Consider the following 25713-nt stretch of genomic DNA (forward strand, 5'->3'; position numbering starts at 1 on the left):
GGGCGACTTTATCGTGGACTGCTGATCAAATCTGTACTTCCCTACCAAACTTTTTAAAATCCATCGTTAGATATAACACACATATTTTTTCTAAATGCTTAGTAAGATTTACAGTTCGTCACTTAAAATGCAAAAAACGTATCAATAAAAAAATGGTAATTGAGTTTTTTATTACTTACGATTCACTACATCTTATTATATATATTTAGCATAGAGTTTTCAGCTTCCGCTGTCAGACATAACCAATATATTGGTTAGTCGAAAAAGTATTTTCGTATTCCTAATCAAACTTCAACTTATTTTTTTATTTATACTAATAAATAAATAAACAAATATTCTTCACTTTTCTATATAAAAATTTCAAAATATAGCGAATTTCTTCATTATTTTCACTCATTTTTGAACAGCTATAACTTCTTTCAACTTCCCCGAACTTAATTTTTGGTTAAATGAAGCTTAAAATCTCACCTTTTCAACTCTATACGGTATGACACAATGCGATTGGTTGCATTGGAGATAAACGTATTCAATGACAACTATTGACAAAATACGAAAATACTTTTTCGACTACCCAATATAACCATTTTATAACCAAAACTCTGATTTTTTTCAAAATGAATGGTCGTGCTTCCTTTGTCTACAAATTTATGAAAAAAGATGTTATGTTATTTTTAGTTTTAGGTTACGAGTTGTAATTTTTATATAAGGCGTTGCCACACGTTTCGTTATTCTTTTTTATCAATTTTACAAGAAAATAAATTTTGAGTAGAAATTTTGAGAAATATTGCAATCTGTTTGATATTTTCTGAAAAATTCAATTAAAAATCAAGAGTGCCTCACTAGCTTCACTAACTGCCAGTATTTCGAATCCCTACTAATAAAATCGAAAAGCTTTAAAATATTCCGTAGCACAAGCTGGTAAGCATGGCAAATCGCTGCACACTGAGAGCAAATGACTAATAATATTTTATACTCCAATGAGCTCATATGAGCTGGGTGAGAGCACACAGCCAAAGCCACCCACCCACTCGTCACTCGCTACACATCGTCCCAGTGGAGTAAAACCGCAGACAGGCCTACGTGCGCTCTCTTCACCATCTTCACTGTGCTCATTGAGCTCGACCGCTCTTTCATATAGCAAGCACCTAGTACAAGCTTATTTATATTCTTATATGCCTATAAATATTTATATACGCGTACGTGCCCACACACTTGATTGCTCAGCCGTTTTGCCAAAGTGCGCTGCCGATGATAATGATGATGATGACAAAGGCAACAACGGCAAAGATGTTGACAAGTTGAGCGCAGTACACAGAGAAAACGGGTGAAAAAATAATTGAAATGAAATAATAAATAATCAAGCAAAGCGTATACGATAATCTTAAAACGTTTGCAAATAGAAGAGTCACCAAAATATATACAATAAGAATGAAGCGCGCACACACACCTACAGCAAGCACAATCAGCTTCAGCGTCAGCGTCAGTACCAGCGACAGCAAATGACGAAAATGTTAAAGCGGAAGATGTGGATGAAGGTAACCAGTATATGGAAGATGAGCGCCAAGAAAGAGCGCACTCCGTTCGGCAGCGCGCTGCGCTGTGCGCGTATATTCTACTATACTACGGCTGAGCGCTGCTTCATAAATTTCGTAATTTCGTGTCTTTACTTTATTATATGAAAATAAATGTATTTATGTACATAGAATACGTACGGCAAGTACTTAGAAACGTATAATAAATACGCGCTAGAGTTTTCTAAGCAAATAAAGTAAGTCTAAGCTTCCGCGCTGATCCGCCGCACCAGTTTAAGTCACTCTTCTGGCTCTTTCTTTATTTTGTAGGATGCAGCGCGTGCTTAAAACTAACAGCGCTGCTTTCATTGGTACAAATATTTGTAAAAAATTATTGAACCTAGGCGCTTATACATAAAACTTTAAAGGGAGACACAAAAAGTGACTTTGCAAATACGCGCTTAGTTGCGGCTGCTGCAAAAAAGATAACGTTGTAAAACAAATCAAATAGTAAGCAGCCATAAACATAAACTGACAGCGCGCTTTACGCCTGTAAGGCATATAGCCTACCGCGGCTCAACGGCGCGTCGTCTTTATACTTAATGTTACATAGTTTAAACTTGTACTTACCCGCTGTACGCTGTGCGCGCTGCTTCAGCGCTGCGCTCGACGTTAACGCTATAGCGCGCCGTCGCTCACTATTCTTTTTGATGTTTTTGTTGTTCTAACTACGGCTATTGGTTCTTTAGTTAGTACTTTTCGTTGTTTTTCGTTTTTTTTCTTTGCTCGCGACGTTTACTAATTTTGCGCTGCCGACGCCGGCTTGACTTTTTGGCCAACGTTCGCGTTTATTGCTTTTACTTGCTGTAATATTGTTTTATTTTTATTTTTACTGCTATTTTATTGCACTTCCTCCGTGTACCTTAAACTTAACTTGCTTTGTTTGCTTTTCTACCGTGCTTGTGCTGTACGCAGCGCATAGACGCGTCTAACGCGGGTCACGAAAACATCACCTATTCTCTATTATTACCACACTCTTCCGCCTTCCGCCTTCAACAAGAGCCGCAACAGTACTAGCGCTTTGGTGTCGCGGCTGCTGTGGCTCTAGTGATTGTCGCTACTACTACGCTTACTACTCGTAACTTTGTTGTTGTTGTGGGCTGTATTGCTGCCGCCTTCACTGCCGCTGCGGTTGTAGTAATTCTTGTTTGATTTCAATTTTTTTTGTGTTACTTTTAGTTTTATTTGTTCCTCTTCCAGCAGCATTCACTGAATCGTAGCGCTGTCGGCTACTCGAACTTTTGGTGGTTTGACTACTTTCTGGTTTTTACTAGGAGTCGCGCTCACTACTATCGCTTTTTGTATGAACACACACGCGCGCACACACATACTCAAGTATATTACTCAATTGTTTTACACATCATGCTATTTGCGAACAAACACTCAAGCGCACTGTGCTGTCTTAACGCCTACGGCCGGAGTTTAAGTACATAAATGGCCACGAACGGGCAGCGCGACTGCCGCAATACTTGTTTTTTGTTTTTCTTCGACGACGTTGCAGACTAGCTGTCGTTGAAATTAGGCTCTTTTCTTATTATTTATTGTTTCTAATTTTCCAGTTTCGTAACGCGCGCGGGTGGTAGGTGTGCGGTTGGACAACTCAACAAGCAACGCGCTGCGCTAGTAGCAATTATATTTTCCAATAGTAGTATTAGTTGTAGTAGTAGTAGCACCGCGGACGGACTATACGTGCTGGTAGTGATAATAGGTACTGCTGGCGTTTTGTTTTCACTGCTCACTGGCAGCGCAATCGAAGTATGAACACTGTATTGTTGGAGATTTTTTCCAACTACGGCGCTGAATTGTGTAGAGCGGCAGCGCAAGTGAAAATGCACAAAGTATATTAACAAAAAACCTTGAGCGCTAAATAGACGCTCTCTGGAGCACTTTATTTTGGCTGCGCGTTTGCAGACAACGTAAACGCTCTCACCGGTGCTAAGGAAGTGTAGCAGAGTACAATACATAAAAAAGAAAACAAATTTTACGCTTTCATTGTAAAACAGCGCCAGCATCGTGTGGCGCGTGCTTTATGGCGCTCAGCAGCGCCCACCATTGCTCAGGCCGCGCTACGCTATGCTTATACTCTACGCCCGGCGCATGCAGCCGCCACTCTCTCGCATACTTAAAAAACAACAAATAACAATTTTCAAGTTAACGCCGAGAGTAACGCTTGCCACTTATAGTCAAAATACAGGGGCTTCAAAGTGTATTATTTTCATGTAGGTCTAGAAATATTTTTGTTACGTAATTAATCGAGAAGTCTTGGTTTGCATTATATCTGCATTAGAGCGCTTCTACTTAAAAACCAAATATTGCTTTTCTTGGATTTGGTATAGTTAGACCAAGTACTATAGTTCTCGTATTCGGTTGATAAAAATTGTTCGAAGTGGTTATCTTTCGGCGGGTATTCACAATCAGCCTGCAAAGGGGGAAAGAAAGTAGCATTATACCTTTCAAAGTCTATGCTAACATGAGAGGTGACAGTTACTACGTTCTCAATACAGTCGGATCTACTAAGATAGACCGGAAGGACTATTGATAAGTTAGGTTAGTCTGGTGGGCTAAAGAGCCACGCATAGACCAGTTTTTGTTCTTTGTGGTGCCAGATGGAGTTCAGTTACGAGGACCATGTAGAGTAGTCATCCTTTAGCATGCCTGCGCTTGACGCGTACTTCAATAGACTATGTGGCCTGACTAACGATACCTCTTCCAGTGTCTTTGGGCCCTGTCGAGGTCGTAAAAGTGCACAAGAGATGTTCCATTGTTTCCTTGGCGCCTTGCTCTTTAACGGTATAATTTTTTTTTGGGACTTAGTAGTTATATAATTTTTAAATAAATTTGTAGGAATATGATTCTTGATTACCATCTCAGCGATTTTACATGGAATTGTGAAAAGTAACCTGTCGTAATGTTGTTTAGTTTAGTTGCCATAAAATGTAACGAAATCTGTTTGGCTCTTAGTAGATCAGTAATATTATATATACAGAAAATTGTAACTGAATGCCACTGATATTGAAATCCAGGCATAGCTTTTATGTTTTGTTTGGCGTGTTAGAAAGGCACTGAGAAGAGTTTTTGTAATGAAGACTAGGTGTGATTGAATTTCAAACTGACAGTTTGGTGGCATAGCGGCCGGTAAATAATACATTAGCTTCTAAACTCTACAGTGGTGAGCAAATAAGAAGTACACTACCCAAAAATTTCAGTTATAAGGGTGGATTATTAAACAAAAGCAGGCAGTCGAAGTATGATTTTACAAAATAATAATTATAATTTATACGAAAATCAGCATAAAAATATAAAAGTAATAAAATAATTACAAGTTAAATATAAGTAAATTAAGTTTAGTATATTAATTTGTTTATAATAATAAAATATTTATTAATTACTAATTAATATTTTTTTTTAATTTTTTTCAGTTAATTTTGTGAAATATGAAATAGTGTATATGTAGTCTTCGCTGAGAATGAATGACTTCTGCATTTTAAACAGGTGAGTCTATTCTTATTAACAATACATGTTTTATATTAGTAAAGTTCCCAAAAGTGGAAGTGAATTTGGAGTTAATTTGTTCCTCTGTATATACTCGTCTTGAATAATATTTCATGTCTATTGCGCTTATGAATATCGTAAGTAGACTTCTTAATAATTGAACTGAAGGACCTGTTGTTGTTATAGCTCCAGAAAAAGTCCCTGAAGTAATGTCGAGTTGACAGTCTATGGCCGGATCAAAATCCGGGTCCGTTTCGGCTACTTAGACTCCCACTGTTCCCATAAGTTGAAGACTCTTATGAGTGATAAGCCTACACTTGTGGCAATGTTTGTTTTTCGACAAATTGGTCGAGTCGAGGTTGTCCTTAATGATACTGATCATATTCTTATACATTTCCTAGAGTTGTAAGATGCCCGGTTTATTATTTATTTATTGTTTCGGCTTAACATTATTTTAAACCTTATGCTTCTTAAGTCCCTCCGCAACAGATTTGTTCTCTAATAATATAATCAGAGAATGTCATTAACAGGCTTCCATATATACCTAAATTGTTTGTATTTTGCCACCACTGTACTAATATTTGTTACAGTTTGGGAAACATTGCGTTGGCTTTGAAACTGTCTTCTTAATGGTGGATTTAATTTGTTCCGAGGTGAAGTTGGAATTATGAATTTGTATATCTTGAAAAGAGTATACTAAGTTTGCCAGGATGTTTCTAACAACCAAAAGGAAACGTGGGATAGCTTATCAAATATATATGTATATATGAATGATCAGCTGATGAACTGAGTCGCCTTAGTCACGTCCCTCAGTTTTTGAGATATCGATCTGAAATTCTGCACACGTCATTTTCTCCCTAAGAAGCTGCCGATATCGGATCAGTATGGCATTTAGCTGTTATACAATATGAACGAACAGAATTAAACCCTTGGATAACTTTTTCATTTGACAAGATATCTTCACGAAGTTTTGGCATGAATTATTTTTCTAAGCAACGCTACGATCTCTGAAGAAATGTTGCCGATCAGACGTCTATAGCATATAAACTGAAGGATATTCTAGCTTCGGTGCAGACGAAGTTAACCTTTTTTCTTGTTTAATTTAATAAAACTACGTTTTTTTTTAATTTTAAACACTTTATTGAACACTGTTGTAATTTTAAACAAAATACTAGGCATATCGCTTAAGCAACAGTCAATTTATATAAAATTAATAAAAAGTCGTTAATTTAATTAATTACAAGTGTCTAATGTATATACATGAAATCTATATAATTTAATACATATGAGCTTAAAATAGGACACTTAGGCCTAATGGATGGATCAATAGTAACTTAAGCACTGAAATGAGTTTTCGTTCAAAGCGAATGTGATTTTTATTTCTACACTTTAATTAAATAATTTTTTATACTTCGTTTTTATTATTTTTTGTTTTAATCTCTACACGCAAAAGCGCAAATATTTTCGTTTTTTCTTCCATCTTACTATATTTACTCGCTTAACAGTACATCGGCTAGCTAAGGTAGCATTAAGGCAGATCGAAAGGCTTAATACATATAACATTTATGCTATAAAAGATATTAATATTTAGTTTGTTTCTCAAGCGCTTAAAAAGTAGCTGCATATATTACTTATAATAAATTAATGTAACGGTAAAAAAGAGGTGCGTCATGTGTGATTCTATCGTTTGTGTATTGTGATGATGCGTTACTTATTACACTATATGCTAAACTTCGTTCGATTTCGTCGCCTCCTCGTATTACTTCACTGTCTCGCATTGCACTAAGTCTACATAGCCGTCTCCAGTGGCTGACTGTAGCTGCGACTATTCGTACTGAGCGGCACCATGCTCGGCGACTCATCGTCGAAATCTGTCTCTAACAGCGCCTCGGATCGGGAGCGATGGTATGCCGTCGGCTCCGGACTGGCAGTTTGATAAACAGTCTTTGGACGTTTGCCGTTTTGATTGTGACCCTGCACCGAGCTCTTCCCAGCCAATGGCTGTGTCGTAGCACTCGGCTGTTGCGCCGACACCAGCGCTCTCGTAGTCTGCGGCGCCGCTGCCATACGCGACAACTGCGGTTGTGCTTTACTGCTACGCACCGCGGTGTAGTAGGAATCGGGGCGACGCATGTCGGGTGGCGGTGTGGGCAGTCCGCTGATCGCGGCGGTTTCATGCCGATACAAAGGCATTTCCTCCGCCTTTTGTGGGGTGGGTGTGAAATTTAAATTATCAATTTTTTGCTCATACGGCAACGTACTCATATGAGAGTCATTGCTCAGCTGTGAGCTGCTGGTGGGACGCATTTTGCCATTACCATGCCCACTGCCGCTGGGTAGAAAACTACTGTGTCCCTGCGCCTTCGGTTTATTGTAGGCGGGCGGTGGTAGATTCTGTTTGAGCTCATGCAGGAATGAGAGACTCTCATTACCGCCACTATGCAGAGGTAATGTACTGGCATTGCCGTAGTAATCCGAGTTGCCATCCTCCACATCGGTCTGGTGTATGATGGGTGTGTCTTCGGCTATGCTAGTGGCCACCGAGTTGTTCAGCGTGCTGGCGTAAGTAGAATTGTCGCGGAAACCTTCGTTGCGGTAGGAAAGCTCGAATGTGTCGGTTGGTCGTGGACGGCCACGCGCCGTGGATGCTTTCGAAATCGAGCCAATTGTCGCCACTTTATATGGTTCATTTGATTTATTAGCGCCCTTCAATGCGTGTTGACTCACATATTCATTGTAGTTCGGTTTTTGATATTCGCTGGGATGCGCCGTTTGATTCTCATACGGTTCGAAGCTGCCGTCAGAGCTGAGTACACTTTTGTCCATTGAATCGATGGAGCCGTTGCCCATCATTTTATAGTCTTGCCCCAGTTGTTTAGAAAGCGTGCCCGTCGATGTGGACATATTCTAATCAAATAAAGAGAGTCGTAGGAAGAAAATAAAAGTGGGGGAAATAAAAGGTGAAATGAAAACTGTAAAATAATATAAATTTATACAAAATAAGGTTTCAAATAAGGTTTAAAGTATAATAAAATAACTAACATAACAAGTCGCAAAAAAATTAGACCTAAACTTTATTCAGAGCAGTTTTCAGGACCTTTACTATGATCTGAGCTTACTCTTAAGAAATGTATCTTATTTCTGGTTCTTAGAGACCTCAAAAACTGACATAACATTTCAGGTAAGAAAGTAGAGATGACAAAAGCTCCCATGGAATGGAAAGGGATCCAAGTTGCTTTCGGGTCTGCTTTTACTGATATTTGAACTTACTGCTCAAAACATTCCCCACTCGAGTTGAAGTACTTTTTCCTGGAATAATTTTTGAGTAAAAATATCTTTGGAAAGCTAGGGCAGTAAGTTTTAATAGTAATAGAAATCTTTGGACCCAAGCCATGGAGTTTGATAGATACTCAACGTTCGCTTTTTGGGAAAAGAAACAGGATTATATAAACAAAGCAGCTCAGAATGCAAAAAACATTAGGTTGAGATATTACCACAAAGTTTCAACCAGAAATGGATTATAGGCATGATCTCTAGGATCTGTTAAGGGATAATTGAGTACGAGGAATGGCTAGAATGTAGGATGTAGCTCTACACAAGTCTGTTGTCTATCATTTGTGGCTTTTAAATGGAGAAATTAAATGAGGTTTTAAATATATCTTCGAAATTAATCCTTCTACTTAATAGTCCCATAGGGGTTCCTTATAACTTGATGATATTAAATAAGGGATAATTAAGATTACTTAAAAATTAAGGAAAAATAAACTTTCTTGAATAAATAAAAAAATATTATAAAATTAAAATAAAGTAGGAAGTATCATAAACAATTTGGAAAAAAAATAAAATTAATAAACATATAATCATACAAAGTTTCGACGACGCAGCGATCCCTGCGGATCAATGCTATTCAAGCTACGTAAGCTCTGCCGTATACTATTTCTGCGCTGTAAACGTTGCACGTGACGATGCTTCGACTTGGCATACCAACAGATGGCGACCAAAATCAGTAATATTATGGCCAAAATGAAAGCCGAAATGATGCTGATCGCGAAGATATCAGCGCGCCAAGAGAGCGGATCGATAATGACCTGAAAGAGTGAGAAATATATTTAAATGAAGCCAAATATGTCTAATTGTTTTAAAATATGGCCTACCCTTGGATCTGTTTCGCAAATGAAGCCCATCTCATTGCTGCAATCCTCAACCTCGGTGGTGGTGAAGGCGAAGCTCGTGCAACGATCGATGTGATCGAAATCTTGTATCCACACCTTTTCGGGGTATCTGTAAATAAAGTTTTGGAGATGAAGATGTTAATACTTTTTGAATACCTTTGAAGGAATTTTTGTCTGAGTGCTTTGATAGAAAGGAAATGGCAATGATGCTAAAATGACGTTTTTAGCATAATTTATGTTATGTAATACTACTAAAGGCTTACAGAAGTCTTCAGTCTGGTTATAAACCTTTAAGCATGAAAGATGAATTTAGTAGAACAAAACGAGAGATCTATTGAAGAGTTTCCGAGTTTCGTTAGATCAAGTGATATCTTAAAATATCAAAGTTACAACAGAGCTCGGGCTTAGACAATGGCGAATTATTACCGGTAGGCCCTAAATTCGTAGCTGAAGCCATGTTTCTTTTCTGGATACCAAAAAAAGTGTCTGAACTTCGAAAGGAACATTCTAAAAACCGGGTGACTATTTAGACTATTTGTAAAAGGAATAAGGAGCTGTTTAAAAAAAGCGTTCCAAAATAAAAGCGATAGAGAGCCATTCAAGAATTCAGTACAAAATTGAGAGACCACAACATGTGGACAAGATTTCTCAGAACATCAAAGGTTTATTATTGTTATTCACTTTGCGGAATCAGAAAGCTTCAATATTGATTTAAGATGAAACTTTGTGTCACAACATATACATATGTCTTCGAGGTCTTCGAAATATATACTTTTTACTCACTTCAAGTGCCTCATTTGCCCTTGTAAATATCTCCACAACGTCGCGCTGTCGGTACGTATGAAAGGCATTGTCGAGTTCTCGCTACGGCAGAAAGCGCGTGCCTCATGGAAGGTCAGAGGAGCGCCCACATAAATGAAGCAAGTATCGTGCACTAACGACCAACCGGGCGGGCACTTGCCATCGAGAATGGTGAGATTGTTCATTTGGAATGGCACCGCTTGCACCTCGAGTAGCAGAGGATCATCTGAAAAAAGAGGAAATAAAAAAGTTAAAAAAAAATTTCAAAACTTCATCTAACGTTAGCATGCATACCTGATTTATCGCGTATGCGCGACTGCACCGATATCGTGTTATTATAGCTCCAATAGTTGTGTCTAGCATCGATCTTTGAGCGCCATAGTTCAATGGTGCTAATGAGAGGAAAGTGAAAATGATGAGAAAAGTAAAAAGTTATGAATTTTTTTTTTGTTTTTTTATTGAGAATTTTTTTTATTGTTTTTTAAGAGACATTTTTATTTATTTTTTAATAACTTTGCTTCCACTTACCTATTGATCACATAATCAACATTCAAACTACAGTTAGAGTAACGGGTGAGTGTGTGTTTTTACGTAGCATGCATACATAGTTCAGGCACGTACATATGTAGTGGATAGTTATTGTAAAAACGAGGTTAAAAAATAGAAAAGAAAAGTTCAAAGTGGGCTTATACATAAATATTTGTTTGGGGGTTAGAAAAATCAGAGAAACTTCGGTTTATAGTACTGAGTTATACTTGTAATACCGGTTGAAAGCTAATTTACTTACATTGAGTTATTAACGGTAATCATTTCGTAATCGTTTTCGGGATTCTCAAATATATTGTCGACATACTGCTGACCTGCAGTGCCGGCGACAACTGTAGCGCGACCCATCCAGTTTGTGGCAACATTGCTGTCAAGAAAAAAATAGTTTTTTTAATAAAGCGCCAAAAGGTATGCAATGATTATGAATATTTGGAGTAAAATACCAGCATAAATTGTTGCCTACATTGCGGCGCATTCCCAAAACACATGCTGACCTTAGAAAGCGGGCGAAATCTTAATCAAAAGTTCATTACTCTCACTTACCTATAAAAACCATTATGCGACGTGGTCTGATAGATGGGCAAACGCACTTTCTCAAAGCCCGATATCTCGACAATCCGTCCACCAACATTGCTATGTACGAAATTGTAACTGAAGTTCGAGACAACTTGACGCAGCTTGATGACATCTTCGAAACCGGCCTTGTTCTGAGCAAAATAATTACGATATAACTCGATCTCTTGATACGGTGACGACTGACGACCCTCGACATACAACGCTGGACGATTGCGATTGCCAAAGAAAAGATTGTGATGTATGAAACCGCGTAGCGAAGTGGCTGAACCGCGTGAGTCGGCGCGTATGCTCAGACCGCCCTGATTATGCATGATCAAGTTGTTCTGGTAGGAAAAATACAATAAGTAGGAGCGACAAGTTTCGCATGTGACCTCCGACTTACCATAAAGTACAGCGAATGCATATTCTGCACATCAATGCTGAGCGCCGACTTGCAAGTGGAGAAATTGCCATAAAGTTGATGACAATTGCCCTGGATGCGATTCGAGGTGAGCGTAAGAGTGGGTGTAACCTCACCGGCGGACGAATAAGTGACAGCACCCTTCACTGCGTTCGATATGTGGGTATAGGTGACATTATGTTGAGCATCGCGAACTGCGGCGAAAAAAATAATAAAGCACTAGATTTTATGGAATTTCAAATCTATACTACTCACATTGTCCCAAAGTAGATATCGGCACCGTTACAATTTCGGCAATGAAACCGTGATATTCTGGCGCGCCACTCGCAATCAACTGTAAGCTCAAAGTGGGACTCTCAGTCTTGAAGAACTTACGCTGATTGTCGCTGTCCCATTCGATTTTGCCGAGAAAACGTGAAGTTACGTTATATATATCGCCATCGAAAAGTTTTATCACATCCGTGCGTCCATATTCCTTCGAGTGATTAAATAAATTCGATTGCAGCAAACGGAAGCCCATCGGTTTGGCACGATATAGTGAAGTGAATATCTTGACACAGTTCACAGGGTTATTATCGTACTTGTAGTAGACTAAAATACGTTCCTCCACGGTGAGCACCTTTTGTGGATCACAGATATCAACGAGCGAGAAAAGTTTATACGGTATATCCAAATCTTTAAGTGGCGTAAAGCTGGACTCGTCACTTTCACGACCTTCACCGGTCAACGAGAGTATATTGATGCCAGCGCCAAAAGCATTGCTGATATTCAAGAAGTTGAGGTTCATCGTGCCACTGGGTGCTATATAGTTAACACCGTGGTGTGCGGAGTTCACGATCGTCACCGAACGTATTGTCGGATTCTTGTGTATCGCTTGTATTGCGGCTGATTTCTGATTATGCAATATGCCAGCATTCTCAATGCGTATATATTCCAAATGACTCTGCCTATTATTGATCGGTCCATGTGAGAGACTATCATGAAAACGATGACCATATTGATTCTCTTCAAAGTCGGAATTGGCAAAACGTATGCCACCCCAATAGACGAGATCTTCGGGCGCGCTGTTGCAACTTACAAATACGAACACATCATCCCAACGGCATTCGTGCCGACGTCCATAAACTTGTCCATTTAAGCGTTCGGCGCAATCCTCCATACGCAACTCATCGCCACGACACTCCAGCGGTTGCACCCAGGTCCAAATACGTGTCAGTGAGTTTGTGTGATACTCAATGCGTCGATCGTGTCCATAATAGACATTGAGCGGATCAAAGCCGAGCTCACGACAAACAACCTGCGCATTACGTTCGGTGAAGCGGCTATCACAAATCGGTACCCACTGCAGTGTGGTATGGTTGAAATACTCGAGAAAGCCTTCGTTGATGCCGCCAAAAGAGAGCTGTGGATTTGTCGTGCAATTCTGTGCGCTCGTGCAAAGTCTTATGGAATCGTATGCCTGCGACTGACTCAGATCTTCGATGGCACGTTTCGTTAACATTGTATACGACTCATGCGAGGCATTCACAAAGGGACGCATTATAATTTCTGACTCACGATAACCCGTAGCCAAGAGTGTGCCCAGTACCAATATACCTACATTTGGCTCGAACTCGAGTTGTACGCCATGTTGTATGGAAAGCGTGGCTCCAGGCATGACAGTGATGTCGGAGAGTATGCGATATGGCTCAAGACGTTTGGGTAATGACAGATCCTTGTAAATACGACCACCCGTCCAATTGTTGAGATCAATGATTTCGTCGTGCTCATCGATCAGCGAAACGCTTCCATCGAAAGTGTCCTCAATGAGGAATGGCTGATAAATGACGTCCGCGTGATCGTTCCACGTATCGAAATCAAATATTTTCGACTCGATGTACTTGGCATCCTTCGAGCCCCACCAATTCTCCGTGGCATAAAAGTAGTTATTTAGACGTGCCGAACGTACACCTGCCACCAGATTGTAATCCATTTGATTCTCTGCGATTAAGTTACGATACAGCTTCACATTTTGTATGCCATCCAAACGCACGACGGCGCTCGGTAGACGATTCTGCGGACGCACTTTACGTGGGCGATAATTGCGCATGGGCGCACTACGGAAATTGCCCGCCATTGAGTCGATGCTATTACCTTTTATGGTATTGTAGGCGATCAGTGCCGGCACCTCACCCAGTATCTCGCTCAGACTGTCAGCACGCAGCTCCATAATAAATTTAGCATTGTTACTCTCGATGCGATTATAATCGAACTTGATGCGCTTTTCCATACCGTCGAGTGTTATCAGACTACGCGGACATTGATTGTTCAAAAATACATTTGAGGTTATGTTGAAGACCGTGTAATGACCACTGACGTCGATGAAAAAGTTACGATTACGCTGCCAAGTGCTATTACCGAAGTAGACGCTGTGCGTGAAATTCTCATTGTACTGCCAAACGTAGGGCAATGCGACCTGGAAGCCACCGAAAGCATTATCCTCGACCGTCGTATCTTGTACCACATAATGGAAGAGATTATTCGATGAACGCAAATCCTTCGAAAGCTGTCTTATGCCATGTCCATTCTGTGTGATCATCGAGCTGTTCACATGTATAGTCACCTCGGAGATGTTGCTGTACTGCACATCCCAGAACGGCGACTTCACCAGTATAGCCTCTCGAAAGTTCGTACTGATTTCAGAATTCATAATTTTGATGGACTCATTCGCCTTACGTAGGTAATACTCGCCATTATCGCCCATATAACGATTGTAGTAGTAAGCGGCAATGCCACGAAAGTTCTTCTGTATCTTAGTAGAACGTATGCTAAGCGTAGGCACAGGACCGCTCACGACACGATTACGTATATTCTGCACTGGTGCCGTGACAGTAGAGAGACGCAGTACAGCGCCACCCAAAGCATTCGTACCGCTCTCGTAGTAAATGATAATGCCGTAACTGCTGCTCGTGGTTGGAAATACATTGAGATCACGTTTGAGCACCCACAAAGAGGAACGCCTGTTCTCCGTTTGCGAATCGAGTATTGTGATATGCTCCGTGGAGAGGTTTTGTACGGGGTTGAGCAATTGTATGCCCAACACATAACCGGCGGGGCAACGCACAACAATTTTGCGACTTATCGACTCACCACGTACAGGCTCTGTGCGTATATACTTATTTTGCCAGGTGTCCAAGTCAATTTGACCTTCATCGCGTGGCAATACATAAGGATCGTAGTCAGCCTCAAAGGTGTTGAAGTCCACAGCCATTTTAAACCAACCACCCAGTTCACTCTGCTCGATCGCCGAAATGACCGGATCATGTGAGATGCCACTATCGCGATTGTTCTTTATAATCGAACCCTGTATCCGCAAATCCAACTGCTTCAGGCTGATGCCATTACCACGATTGCCTATGAATTCACAATTCTTAATATTATTCACCGACTTGCCACCATAAAGATCTGCATATACAACACCCAGACCGTCTTGCAGATTATCCACCACACGCACATTCTCCAGATTGTGTCGCGCAAAGTCCATTTGTATTGCGGGCTTGAAGATATTTGTAGTGTAATCGAAGAGCCCTGCCTTCTCAATAGTTAGGTACTGTAGGTCAGCGCGTTCGGCTAACATGCTGAAGCGTACACCGGCCCAAGCGCCCTCATAACAACGCATACCTACATCGTTTTCATGTGTGCATGAGTTCTCGAACTCACCACGTGTTGAGTACTCTGCGCGACACTTGGTTATATCGAGATCATGTTCGGTGCAATGCACATTCGATGCAATCACATCCTCAGTCACACCCACTGTAGGCATTTGTGAGCGGTGTAGTCGCCAGTCACGCGGATTGAGTGTATAACCGAGATGATGACACACAAGCGCCGCATTTAACACTGTCCAACCGTAGTCGCACACAGTGCCCCAACGTCCATCTAAGTAGACCTGCAAACGTCCTTCGTAATCACCAGCTCCTCCAACGAGCCGTACCGGCACACGCGGTGGCTCATTCTTCTCTATGATCGACTCGGTCTCCACATCGATAATGTCAACATCTAATTGCTCCATGTCAGTCGAATTATCCATAGCGATAACAGTCTCACGCTTCAACGTAAAGAATATATCATCTGGGCGACGACCGCGCGCCTCTAATTTACCTGCGACCATCATGCCGACGCTGGGTTCAAATTTAAGCGTAACACCGGGTTGCAGCGTTAGCTTGCCTCCAGGACGTATATTGATGTCGTTCGTTACGCGGTACGTGCCAGGTGAGAGTATTTCTTGTCCATCAATTTCACCGCCAATCAAATCGGAGCCTTCTTGCGAGAAGCGTGGCACCAGCGTAGACATTGTGATCATTGTCGTCGAGCCAGGATTGGAGCTATGTAACAGGTAGGGTATATACTGTATCTTAGCCAAATTATAACGATTGTTGCGATGAAAGAGACGCGAAAATATCTTATTCTCATCCGAGTGACCCAACCAATTATATGTGGCGTTGATTATCTGACTCTGATCACTCAGCTGTGAGCCCACCTCGTAGGCAGAGTCCAAGTTGTGTAGTATGTTGCGGAAGATGTCCACATTGCTGGAAGCAACCACAACAGCAGCAGCGACACGGCAACGTGGATTGAGGCGTCCCGAGCCATCGCTACCCTCACTACCCTCGATCAGCGGCCCAAACGGTTCTGAGATCTTGTTATCACGCACGAAATTGCGTGTGAACAGCAACGACTGCAGCTCGTGTGTGCTGTAGGGCGATAGACCCAATGATACCACATAAACGCCGCTGTTACGTCGAAAGAAGTTACTTTGTATCAGCAGACGGACAGGCATGAAGTTGAACTCCTGAAAGATATAGTCATTGCGTATATAAATTGCACCATAAGAACCCATGCGAAAGTGATTGAACTCGATTTTGCCTTGTAGATTGAGTGCAGGGCTGAGAAAGATCGAGTTTTTCTGGCTATAGTCGAAGGTATTGTGTCCGATTTGTAATTGCATATTCGGCTGTTTGTTGGCAGTGAAACGCCAGCAGGACTCCACCAGCACATCGTTATTTAGACTACCGTTAAAGTTGTTTCCTGTGATGTTGACCCAAATGGGTAGACAATAGTTCCCGTGCAAGACCCCTATCTCCAAATTTCCACCGATTTGTGAGTATTCCACTGTCGTCGTTTGGTTGAAAGGTATATATTCTACACGGTCCGGTGCGCTGGTATCGTTTAGCCAAACTGCCAAGCCATAACCTTTATTCGCTTGAATTGCGCTACGTGATATATTACGATTGCCGCCATAATAGGTGATGTTTACACCGCCACCCTGATTGAATGTTATGTTACTGCTCGTGATATTCACATCTCCAGCGCCGCTGGTTACATGCACACCCGATACATGACCATTGCCCGAGACGAAGCTACCATGCACATGCAGTTTGGAACGTATATTATCGATGGCAATACCACGTCCGCCATTATCCTCGACTACCGAGTTCGCAATACGTAAATCATATGCTCGTGTATCATCTGTGGTAATTCGTATAAAGCCATTCACTTCCTGACGCGCGTCTGCCTGTATACGCATGAAGAGCTTCTCGCGATTGCTCGTCACACTCTGAGGACGCGTGTAGTTACGCGCTTTCCATGCAAATAGCACCCGATCCGTCTCCGAAGTACCGTCGAAGATCTCCACTGTGGCGGTCTCATTGTTGCGCAACACAAAGGACTCAAAGTGCACCGTAAGCAAATAGCCGGGACGTGTGAAGAAGTATTTACCGCAAACTTTCTCCGAGCCGGCATAGTATTTTTGCGTGAAGGACAACGAGATGGGATAAGTCTGCCCGGAGGTTGTAGGCAATGTGCAAAAATCATAAATGGTCGCACGATCCATACGCTCATTCGCACGCAAATCATGTCCCACATACTTGACACCATCCGCTATGTTACCCACAATATTGCAACCGTCCAACTGTACCATACCCTGACTGGAGTTCACAAACACACCAATACCATTATTTTTCTGCACAGTCACATTCTGCAAGACGAAACCTCCCTGCGGCAAGGTCGCATTGAAACCGGTGTAAGCCGAATGACTGATTACTACATGTTGCAACACAGGCGGCAATCCAATAGCTTCCAAGGCGGACTTGACGCTATAGTCCCGACCAACACCGGCATGCTTGATATCGACATAACGTAATGTGGACTGCGATAAGGCTGTGTAAACTATATTGTTATAGCCGAGCGTTTTAGTGGAAGGCGCGTTGTGAAAATAAAGTCCACGCCAATTATCGAGTGGTGCATTGTACAACGGTCGACATTGTATGCCGATATCATTGTGGTAGTCGCATACACCAGAGCCCAGCTGCCGCGTTGTCCAGGCGCAATTCAGCAGCGAGTTCTCACCACCTTTACAACGCGGCTGTTCGTAGAGCAAACGTGGGTGATAGCCTGGTGTGCGTTCAACCCAATTCCAAAATCGTCCGCCAGCATAACCCATTTGACGACACGCGACCGCGTAGTCCACGAGCGTCCAACTGTTGGATTTCGGAGAAAATATATATTATTTTCGTTATAAACAATTTTTAAACTACTCACTTTCTCGAATTTGTGCAGACATCGCGCCATGAGCCTTTGTGATAGAGTTGTAGGCGTCCTTCTAAAGGCGTTGGTCCATCGACTAAGCGTGCGCCTCGTACCTCTGCATCTATGATATCTGTCTGTGTAGCCATTGGTTTCGCTTGTGCTGTTAATGTGATGCGTGATGTTGGTGTTCCCTGGAAGATAAATGAAGAAAGGTATAAAATAGAGGACTATTTCAGAAAAATGTGCCGAAAATAACCGCATTTTAAGCATTCGAGGTACATATGTCATTCACTTGTAGGACTGTAAAATAGTTTAGAAGTTTTGAGCTCCATATCTATTAACACTGCCTTATGCTAGTGAAATATTTCCAAGTTACCTTATTGTTTAGCATTAGGTCCTACTCGAAGAATAGAATGAAGTAATGTTCCTTGTACATATATATGTTTTTGTCGTTTTGATATACATATGTATCTAGAAAAAAGGCTAAGGAGACTAAAACCTTTTTCGGTTATATTTTGGAACGATACTTGATTGGTTGGCTGAAAAAGGAGGCGTGTGAGCGCCAGACCACAGGCGACCGGACACAGGCCGCACTTAGGACTATTGTGCTACCGGGTGATAACTAAATAAAGTTTTATCTAGCAACTCAGAAGATTTGGTAAAAAATCGGATTATTTTCCACCCACTGCCCAAAGTCTCTTGTTGGAGCATTGGCAGCCGTGGAATATGTGCTGTCTCTTACGGCCGAAGGCCTATAGTAATGTTTAGTTTGGCGCTACCTTCTGACTCCCGTCCGATACTCAAGAGGCACTGTTATTTATGGGTGTTTAAAAAATATTTCGAGTAAAAATCTTGGTCAGTTGGTAATTATTTTCGTGTGCAATATAGTTCTGAGGATTTAATTTTTATTATTATACTTAATTTTAATTATTACGATAAATTTTTTTAACCGCAATTTTAATTAATAAAAAAATTAATTTATTTTAATTAACTAAAAAATTCGTTTATTTTAAATTAATAAAAATAATTTTTAATATATAAAACTAATTTTTACCCAAAAATTAATTGTAATTATTTATTATTAAATTAATTATTTATTATTTTAGTTAATTTAAAATAAATAATTTTTTTAATTAATTGAAATAATTTTTTTTAAAATTATCTTTAGAAAGTTTTAACAAAAATAGTGCTTAAAAAATTTAATTTAAATAACATTTTTTGTAGCCGTAACTTTAATTAATTTAAAATAAATTAATTTTTTTTTTTAATTAAAATACTTTTTTAAATAAAATACTATTTGTAAATAAAAATTATTTTTAAAATTTTTTATTAAAAAAAATAATTTTATTTAATTAAAAAAATTAATTAATTGATTTTATTACTTAAAATTATTTTTTTATAAAAAAAAAATTAAACGTAATTGTAATTAATTTAAATTTAACAAATTTTAATTAAATTAATTAATTGAAAAAATGTTTTAATTAAATTTACTTTTAACACTTTTTGATGCTACTCGTTCATATTATAAATATAGTTAGCAGATTTGAACGTTTTCTGCCTGCAAAAAGCTATATAATTTTTAAGATGCTAATTCGCTAATTTAAATAAATTTCCATATACTATGTCATGAGCAACAGCTAATCACATTAACAATAACAATAAATAATGACAACAAGGGTCAACTTTAATTTGTCTTTCACTCATTCATACATTCACACAAACATACCCTTTTACTCATTCACTCATTAAATTGAAGCGCCAAACACTTTGACACACCAACCAACTCCTACAACGTACATATACATAGCTAAGCAAACAACAACAGGAACAACAACAAAAATCCACCAACCGAGCAACCAACTAATCTAATTAACCCAACGCGACCTAGTGGCCGTCTGTCAAGCCATTCGCCAGCACAAAAAATAAAAACCAACAACAATAATAATAATAACCTAAAAAAAAATAAAAATACTAATAACAACAATGAAAAAAGCATCAAGCGACAACATCAAATGATTTAATGCACAAAAGTGTAGCTAAGGAGGAAGATAGGCGCGCTAATAGGCCACGAAATGGGCAATAAAGCATAGGCGCGTTGCAAAGCAACCGAACGGCGTATAACGGGGCGTGTCACAGTCATCGCCAGAGCCAACGCCGCCGCCGCCGCCGCCAGCAAAAACAACAGCAATCGCATAGCAGACAATCAGAGCAACTTCCGTTCGTGCGCTGGACGGTCAAGTAATATTTGCTATTATTGTTGTAAGTCTATATATATGTGTGTGTGCGCATAATGAACGTCGTGACTCAAAGCCAAAGTCGACATTTGCGACTTTTTAATTGGACAACTCTGAAAATTGCGCTTGCGTCAAATAGCCATTGACCCTAACCTAAGCCACGGCTATCCGCATGCCAAATGGCTCTTCAGCAATTGTCTGGTCGCGTCTACTTTACGCACTGCCTTAATGGGCAGCCAGCTTAGCTACTGTTTTTGTGTTGTTCTTATTGTTGCTTTTTCATTTTTGGCCTACCCCACCCAAAAAATTGGTCTTTTGACATTACAGTGCGCAAGTGCGCAGGCCTTTCGCGCAGCCGCTCGTACGCTTCGAAATGTCTTGCTCTTTGTTTACCTTTTTCGTAATCTCGCTCGAGTACGTGCAAATTGTTTGTGTAAGCGTGTTTTGGTAATGTTAACTTTATCGTTGGCACCTGTTCTATTTGCTTTCGTGTTTCATTATCAATCGGGACACATTGCGCTTTCAATACAAAGTTGCCCCATATTTGGAGTATTATCTATAGAGATAATAAATAATATGTAGTATTTCTGTAGAACTGAAAGTTCGGTTTGTGATTCTCAGATTTTTAGAGGGTTTGAAATTATAGTTTTTTTTTATATGATTATGGGTCGATAAGGCCGGTAGATAGCGTTACACGTTCAAATGAGGCGATACAAAAATTCATAGGAATGGATTATTCTAACGAAGACCATCCCTCATCGGCTAATGTCAATCTGCCAGTCCCTCAAGGCAGCTTTGAAGTTAAGTAATCATCAATTTATAGGTCAAAAAAGTGCAATTACAAATCTCAGTAGAAATCCAGGCAAATATATCTATTTTCCGGTATACGCATCAGTATACGATTTTACTTAACCTGGAATGGTTAATTACTTTAAAGATTAGCTAAAACTTTGGACATAGTTTCCTCCAAAAAAACCCAGCTTCAAGCTCCAGCCCAAAAATAGTCCGAAAGCATGTAAACTTATGTTTTGCATTCTCCTAGCACTGTATTCTCAACTAACATAAGATTTATTTCCTTTCTCAGCAGGAGTTATGCCCTTATCCCTCAGGTCGCACTAGTCCTTTGTTGTATCCTTTGTGCCAAACGAAAAATAAATTTCTCTAGTTGGATACCAGCTATTGGCAAAAACGCCCTGAACCTATCACAAATCTGTTTAGGTATTGATGAGCTTGCTAGGCAGGTACTACAGTCTCAATAACTGCGGAATGGGAACGGATGATTTTTCTTCTTCTGGAAGCTGAGGAGCTCAGTTGATTTTTTATGGTTAATTACTGCATTGTTAAGCTTCGGACCGAATCAGCAAGCGTTTGTCGACCACCAGCAACAGTGCAGTAGAAAGGATATTATATCCTAAGGTACATCCATATTATATCCTAAGGTATGTTCCCTTTTGTTTCAAAACTCAACCCAATTAAAATATCTTCAAAAGATACCTAACTTAATATCAGTGTTACTAATAAATTTATGCACTGAATTTATATAATTTAGAAGGAAATTTACGCAGTCGGAAGCAACCTAATCTAGACCATAACTCCGCTTGCTTAAAAGTGAATAAGGTTTGCTAGAAAAAATAGAAGAAATTTAGCTAAGAAAGGCTCTATAACTCTTCGAACCGGTTTAATTTGGCTTTCACTTAGCAACACACGAAGCATTTACAGTCATGTTTTAGAAAATGGCGAATGGATCAGAAACTGGTATAAATCATATAAACTGGTATAATAAATTTGCGACTCTTCTAAATTAAATTTGGCTAAACGTAGAAATACACGAAGCATTCACAGATCATGTCTTAGAACGTGGCGAATAGGTCAGGAAGTGGTATAAATCATATCAACTGGTATAATTAATTTGCGACTCTTGTAATTAAATTTGGCTTTCACTTTGAAATACATAAAGCATTTACAGTCATGTCTTAGAAAATGGCGAATGGATCAGAAACTGGTATAAACCATATAAACTGGTATAATAAATTTGCGACTCTTCTAAATTAAATTTGGCTAAAACGTAGAAATACACGAAGCATTCACAGATGATGCCTTAGAACGTGGCGAATAGGTCAGAAAGTGGTATAAATCACATAATCTAGCATAATCAATTTGCGACAAAATAGCAAGCGGTTATACCATTCTAAACAGCTATCCACGTTTGCATAATATTTAAACGGATAACTTGGCTGTGGCTTTCCCGGGAACATTTTTTTGACTAAGAGTAGAGGTTAACATGGCGAGCAGTCAATCGAAGACGACTGATATGCATGAATTTACCCAACCGCCGACCAACGTTGCCTGTTAATTTTTTGTGTGTTAACCCCAAGTTTTACTTTCTCACCTCACATATGTACCGTTAGTAAAATGTTTATTTATTTATGTACTATATATGATATATGTATCCTCACTACTCGTTATCGGTCGCCTGATAAGCGGTGAGCGATAGCGCCAACCTGCTTTTGCGATTATTCAATCAATTATTTGCCAGTGTGTATGGGTGCAGTTTTTCTTTGGTGAACTTTGGCAATGTTTGCATTGAGTGACTGTTTGCACTTTATCCACACTTTTATGTTTGAATCGATATTTTTGTTGTCACTGGAATTACTGGCGCGTATGAATAATCGGCTTGTGTTTGAACAGTTAAGCTTTTACGAAAATTGTAGAGCAGCAGGTGAAACTACAGGTGAAATGAGCTGAATTTTGTGGAACAGAAAACTTATTTTTTTGAGATATGGTAATAACCTTATTCAATTTCTCTTAACTATAGTACTTTAAACAGTCTTTTCCATGGATGCGAGGTTCTTTAAAGATATTCAAAAGGAATTTTCAGCTTCAGCAAAAAGTGCTTTTAAGTTGGTGATAAAGGCTTTAAAGACTATATGAAAATTAGAATTTGATCACGAAACCATGAGAAGTTATTGGGTTAAGGTTGCGTTGGGTTATCTCGTAAATTGAGAACAAAACGGATCTCTTATTGAGAATATTTTATTGCATTGAGTGTACTAGGGATAATTTTGGCTTTATCTAAGTAAGGGTATGAGTTTCATTTTCTTTTATTTTCTTTATGCTGAGTTTTGCACATATATTTATACTATTCTTCGAAGTGTTCTTGAAGGACAGATTATCTTTTGAAAGGAGTTTGGACCGTCTCAACTCAAAAAAGTTTGTCTCAACAAAAATATTTCGTTTTCGAAGATTTTTTCATTATGAATTTCAAAGCTGTTCTAAAATTGTTTACATTCGGATAATTTTAGGTTAAGTTTATATTACATTTTACAGTACTTTTGAAAAGTATTCAAACAAATTTATATCAAAGAAATGTGCCCTACAAAATATTTCACATTTCTCCTATTTTTTCACTCTTTTGCCATTCTCTCCTAAAAAATAAGAAACAAGTCAAACGCTACTCACCACTGCATGCAGTATGCCCCGCACAGTTATGCCCACAGTCGGCGCAAATTCCACACGCACACCCGGCTCGATGATCAGACGCGCGCCCTTGGCCACCTCGATGTGCTGGCGCGCCACAAAAGGACTCTCACTGTAACGCAATGTCCGTTCGCCGGTGATTTCACCACCCTGCAGCTCAGTGTAACTGCTGGCCGAGAGGGCTGGCTGCGATGACATCACTGGCTGCGCTGGCGCAGGTTCCACTATATCCACCACCCTTAAAGGCCACTGCGGCGCCACTGTGCTCGGCGCTGGCTGCAGTGGTGTGAGTAGTTGTGTGCCGGCGCCATCAAGACTTGCGAATTCGAGTTCACCGCTCACATCACTGGCAGCGTCAGCGCCGCGTCCGTCAAGCGTGTTGCCTTGCAACTGCGCCGCGGCGCCTACACACAGCAGTGCAACAATGCTAAATGCTGTTAGGGTGGCGCAGTGGCAGGAAGTCAGCGTTGCAGGCAGTGTGGCATGTTGTTGTTGTCGACTGTGGTGTCGCTTCGCGTAACCAGGTGGACGCGCATTGTGTTGCGCGCGGTGTGGTGGCATGAGCGCGCTGTGTACGTGTTTGCTGCGTGTGGCAGCGCACATTTCTGTTGTTGTTGTTATAACTTTTTGTTGTGTATGAATATTTTGTTTGTATTTTTTGTTGCAAATTTTCACTTATGCAGTAAGCGGTAGCTTATGACTGACTTTGTTGTTTTTATTTGTTGCTTTATTGCACTAAATTTGCGCTCACTTCTTGGAATTTTATTGCTGTAATAATTTATTTGCATTTTTTACACTTGCTGCCAGCGCATATTCGTAAGCGTCGTCCTCTTTATGGGCGCATGATTCACTTGAGTGCACATTTTTGGTTGTTTTTGTTTGTTTAATTTTTTTATATTTTTTTTGAATTTTTTTGAAGCTAATTTTTATACAAGCTTTTGGTTTTCACAGCGTTTGGCACGTTGCGCGCTCAAACATTCACTTTAACGTAGCGCTGCGCTTGCAATTAGTTACAATTAATTTTTTGCTTCAACAAAAAAAAATATTTTTTTTTATTAATTGCACCAATTACACTTAATTAATAATTTTAGGCACTAATTTGTAATTTTTTCCCTTCCAAAACGCTCGCTATTCACCTTGGCGAAAATTTCGTCATAATCACTTACTAATATGCATGTGTGTGTGTGTGTGTGTATCAAGCACTATTTTTCACAATTTTTTTTTATAAAATGATAAGCGCTTATCAGCTGTTCGATTTAGTCATCGCAGACCAAACATTGAAATGCCAAAAGTGGCTTTCCACATTAACCTGCACTAGCAACGCTCTTACGCCCCACACCCCTCAAAAATAGCTAACGCGGCCATTCATTCATGCGCCGACACGCCACCATACACCGTCAAAACAACACGTTATACTATAAAAAACAACAAAAACTAAACACTCCCAGCAATGCCGCTTTTGTCAGCGTGTAGGTCCAAAAGCAGAAAACACGTCTATACGCAAAGAACCGTTACGAGCAACTAAACTCAACGAAACACACAGCGCGCCGCCATACAAGCGCGAGTGCGCAACAACAAAGGCAAACACAAATAACAACAACAATTAGTGAACTGTTAAACTCAACTCCCCAACTGGCGGCGTCCCACAGTGTGTTTGTTGTTATACTACATTATGCATATCCACAAATATATGCCTGTGTGTGTGTGTTTGTTGTTGGTACTTGGGCGGCTAACTCTTGTGCGCTTTTGGAGAGAATATAACTACAATTTGAGCGCGCGGGAATCACTCCCATTTACTTTCATTGTTGGCTGGTTGGCCCCAAAACTCGCTAACAGCTGAACGCGGCAGCAACGTAATGCAACAACAATCACCATAA

At 40.0% G+C, this 25713-nt stretch overlaps 2 protein-coding genes and 1 long non-coding RNA gene across 5 annotated transcripts in view; 1 reads left to right on the forward strand and 2 right to left on the reverse strand.

Moving 5' to 3' along the window:
* LOC126753348 (uncharacterized) overlaps nucleotides 1-3365 on the reverse strand; it is a 28115-nt gene extending 24750 nt beyond the window's left edge. The window contains exon 1 of the mRNA XM_050464719.1: nucleotides 2142-3365. The gene's annotated coding sequence lies outside the window, so the exon portion shown is untranslated. The remainder of the gene's footprint in view (nucleotides 1-2141) is intronic.
* The window catches only part of LOC126753349 (uncharacterized), a 51220-nt gene extending 46163 nt beyond the window's left edge, over nucleotides 1-5057 (forward strand). The window contains exon 3 of the long non-coding RNA XR_007666120.1: nucleotides 4991-5057. This is a non-coding gene — a long non-coding RNA (uncharacterized LOC126753349). The remainder of the gene's footprint in view (nucleotides 1-4990) is intronic.
* A 1387-nt stretch (nucleotides 5058-6444) lies between these two features.
* LOC126753343 (protein bark beetle) overlaps nucleotides 6445-25713 on the reverse strand; it is a 30869-nt gene continuing 11600 nt past the window's right edge. Inside the window, exons 2-13 of one of the 3 annotated variants that reach the window (XM_050464705.1) lie at nucleotides 23819-24863; nucleotides 18138-18316; nucleotides 11814-18076; nucleotides 11541-11752; nucleotides 11126-11481; nucleotides 10824-10949; nucleotides 10565-10591; nucleotides 10331-10428; nucleotides 10019-10262; nucleotides 9218-9344; nucleotides 8930-9151; nucleotides 6445-7970 (exon numbers count right to left, since the gene is read on the reverse strand). In XM_050464705.1, the coding sequence (XP_050320662.1) occupies nucleotides 6852-7970; nucleotides 8930-9151; nucleotides 9218-9344; nucleotides 10019-10262; nucleotides 10331-10428; nucleotides 10565-10591; nucleotides 10824-10949; nucleotides 11126-11481; nucleotides 11541-11752; nucleotides 11814-18076; nucleotides 18138-18316; nucleotides 23819-24439 (9594 nt within the window). In that variant the 5' untranslated portion in view covers nucleotides 24440-24863 and the 3' untranslated portion in view covers nucleotides 6445-6851. Of the gene's footprint in view, nucleotides 7971-8929; nucleotides 9152-9217; nucleotides 9345-10018; nucleotides 10263-10330; nucleotides 10429-10564; nucleotides 10592-10823; nucleotides 10950-11125; nucleotides 11482-11540; nucleotides 11753-11813; nucleotides 18077-18137; nucleotides 18317-23818; nucleotides 25336-25713 lie in introns of those variants that run through there. The other 2 variants (XM_050464706.1, XM_050464707.1) reach the window with 2 other exon arrangements.

This window comes from Bactrocera neohumeralis, chromosome 3, assembly GCF_024586455.1.
Source record: "Bactrocera neohumeralis isolate Rockhampton chromosome 3, APGP_CSIRO_Bneo_wtdbg2-racon-allhic-juicebox.fasta_v2, whole genome shotgun sequence".
In the NCBI taxonomy this organism is placed as follows: Eukaryota; Metazoa; Arthropoda; class Insecta; order Diptera; family Tephritidae; genus Bactrocera; species Bactrocera neohumeralis.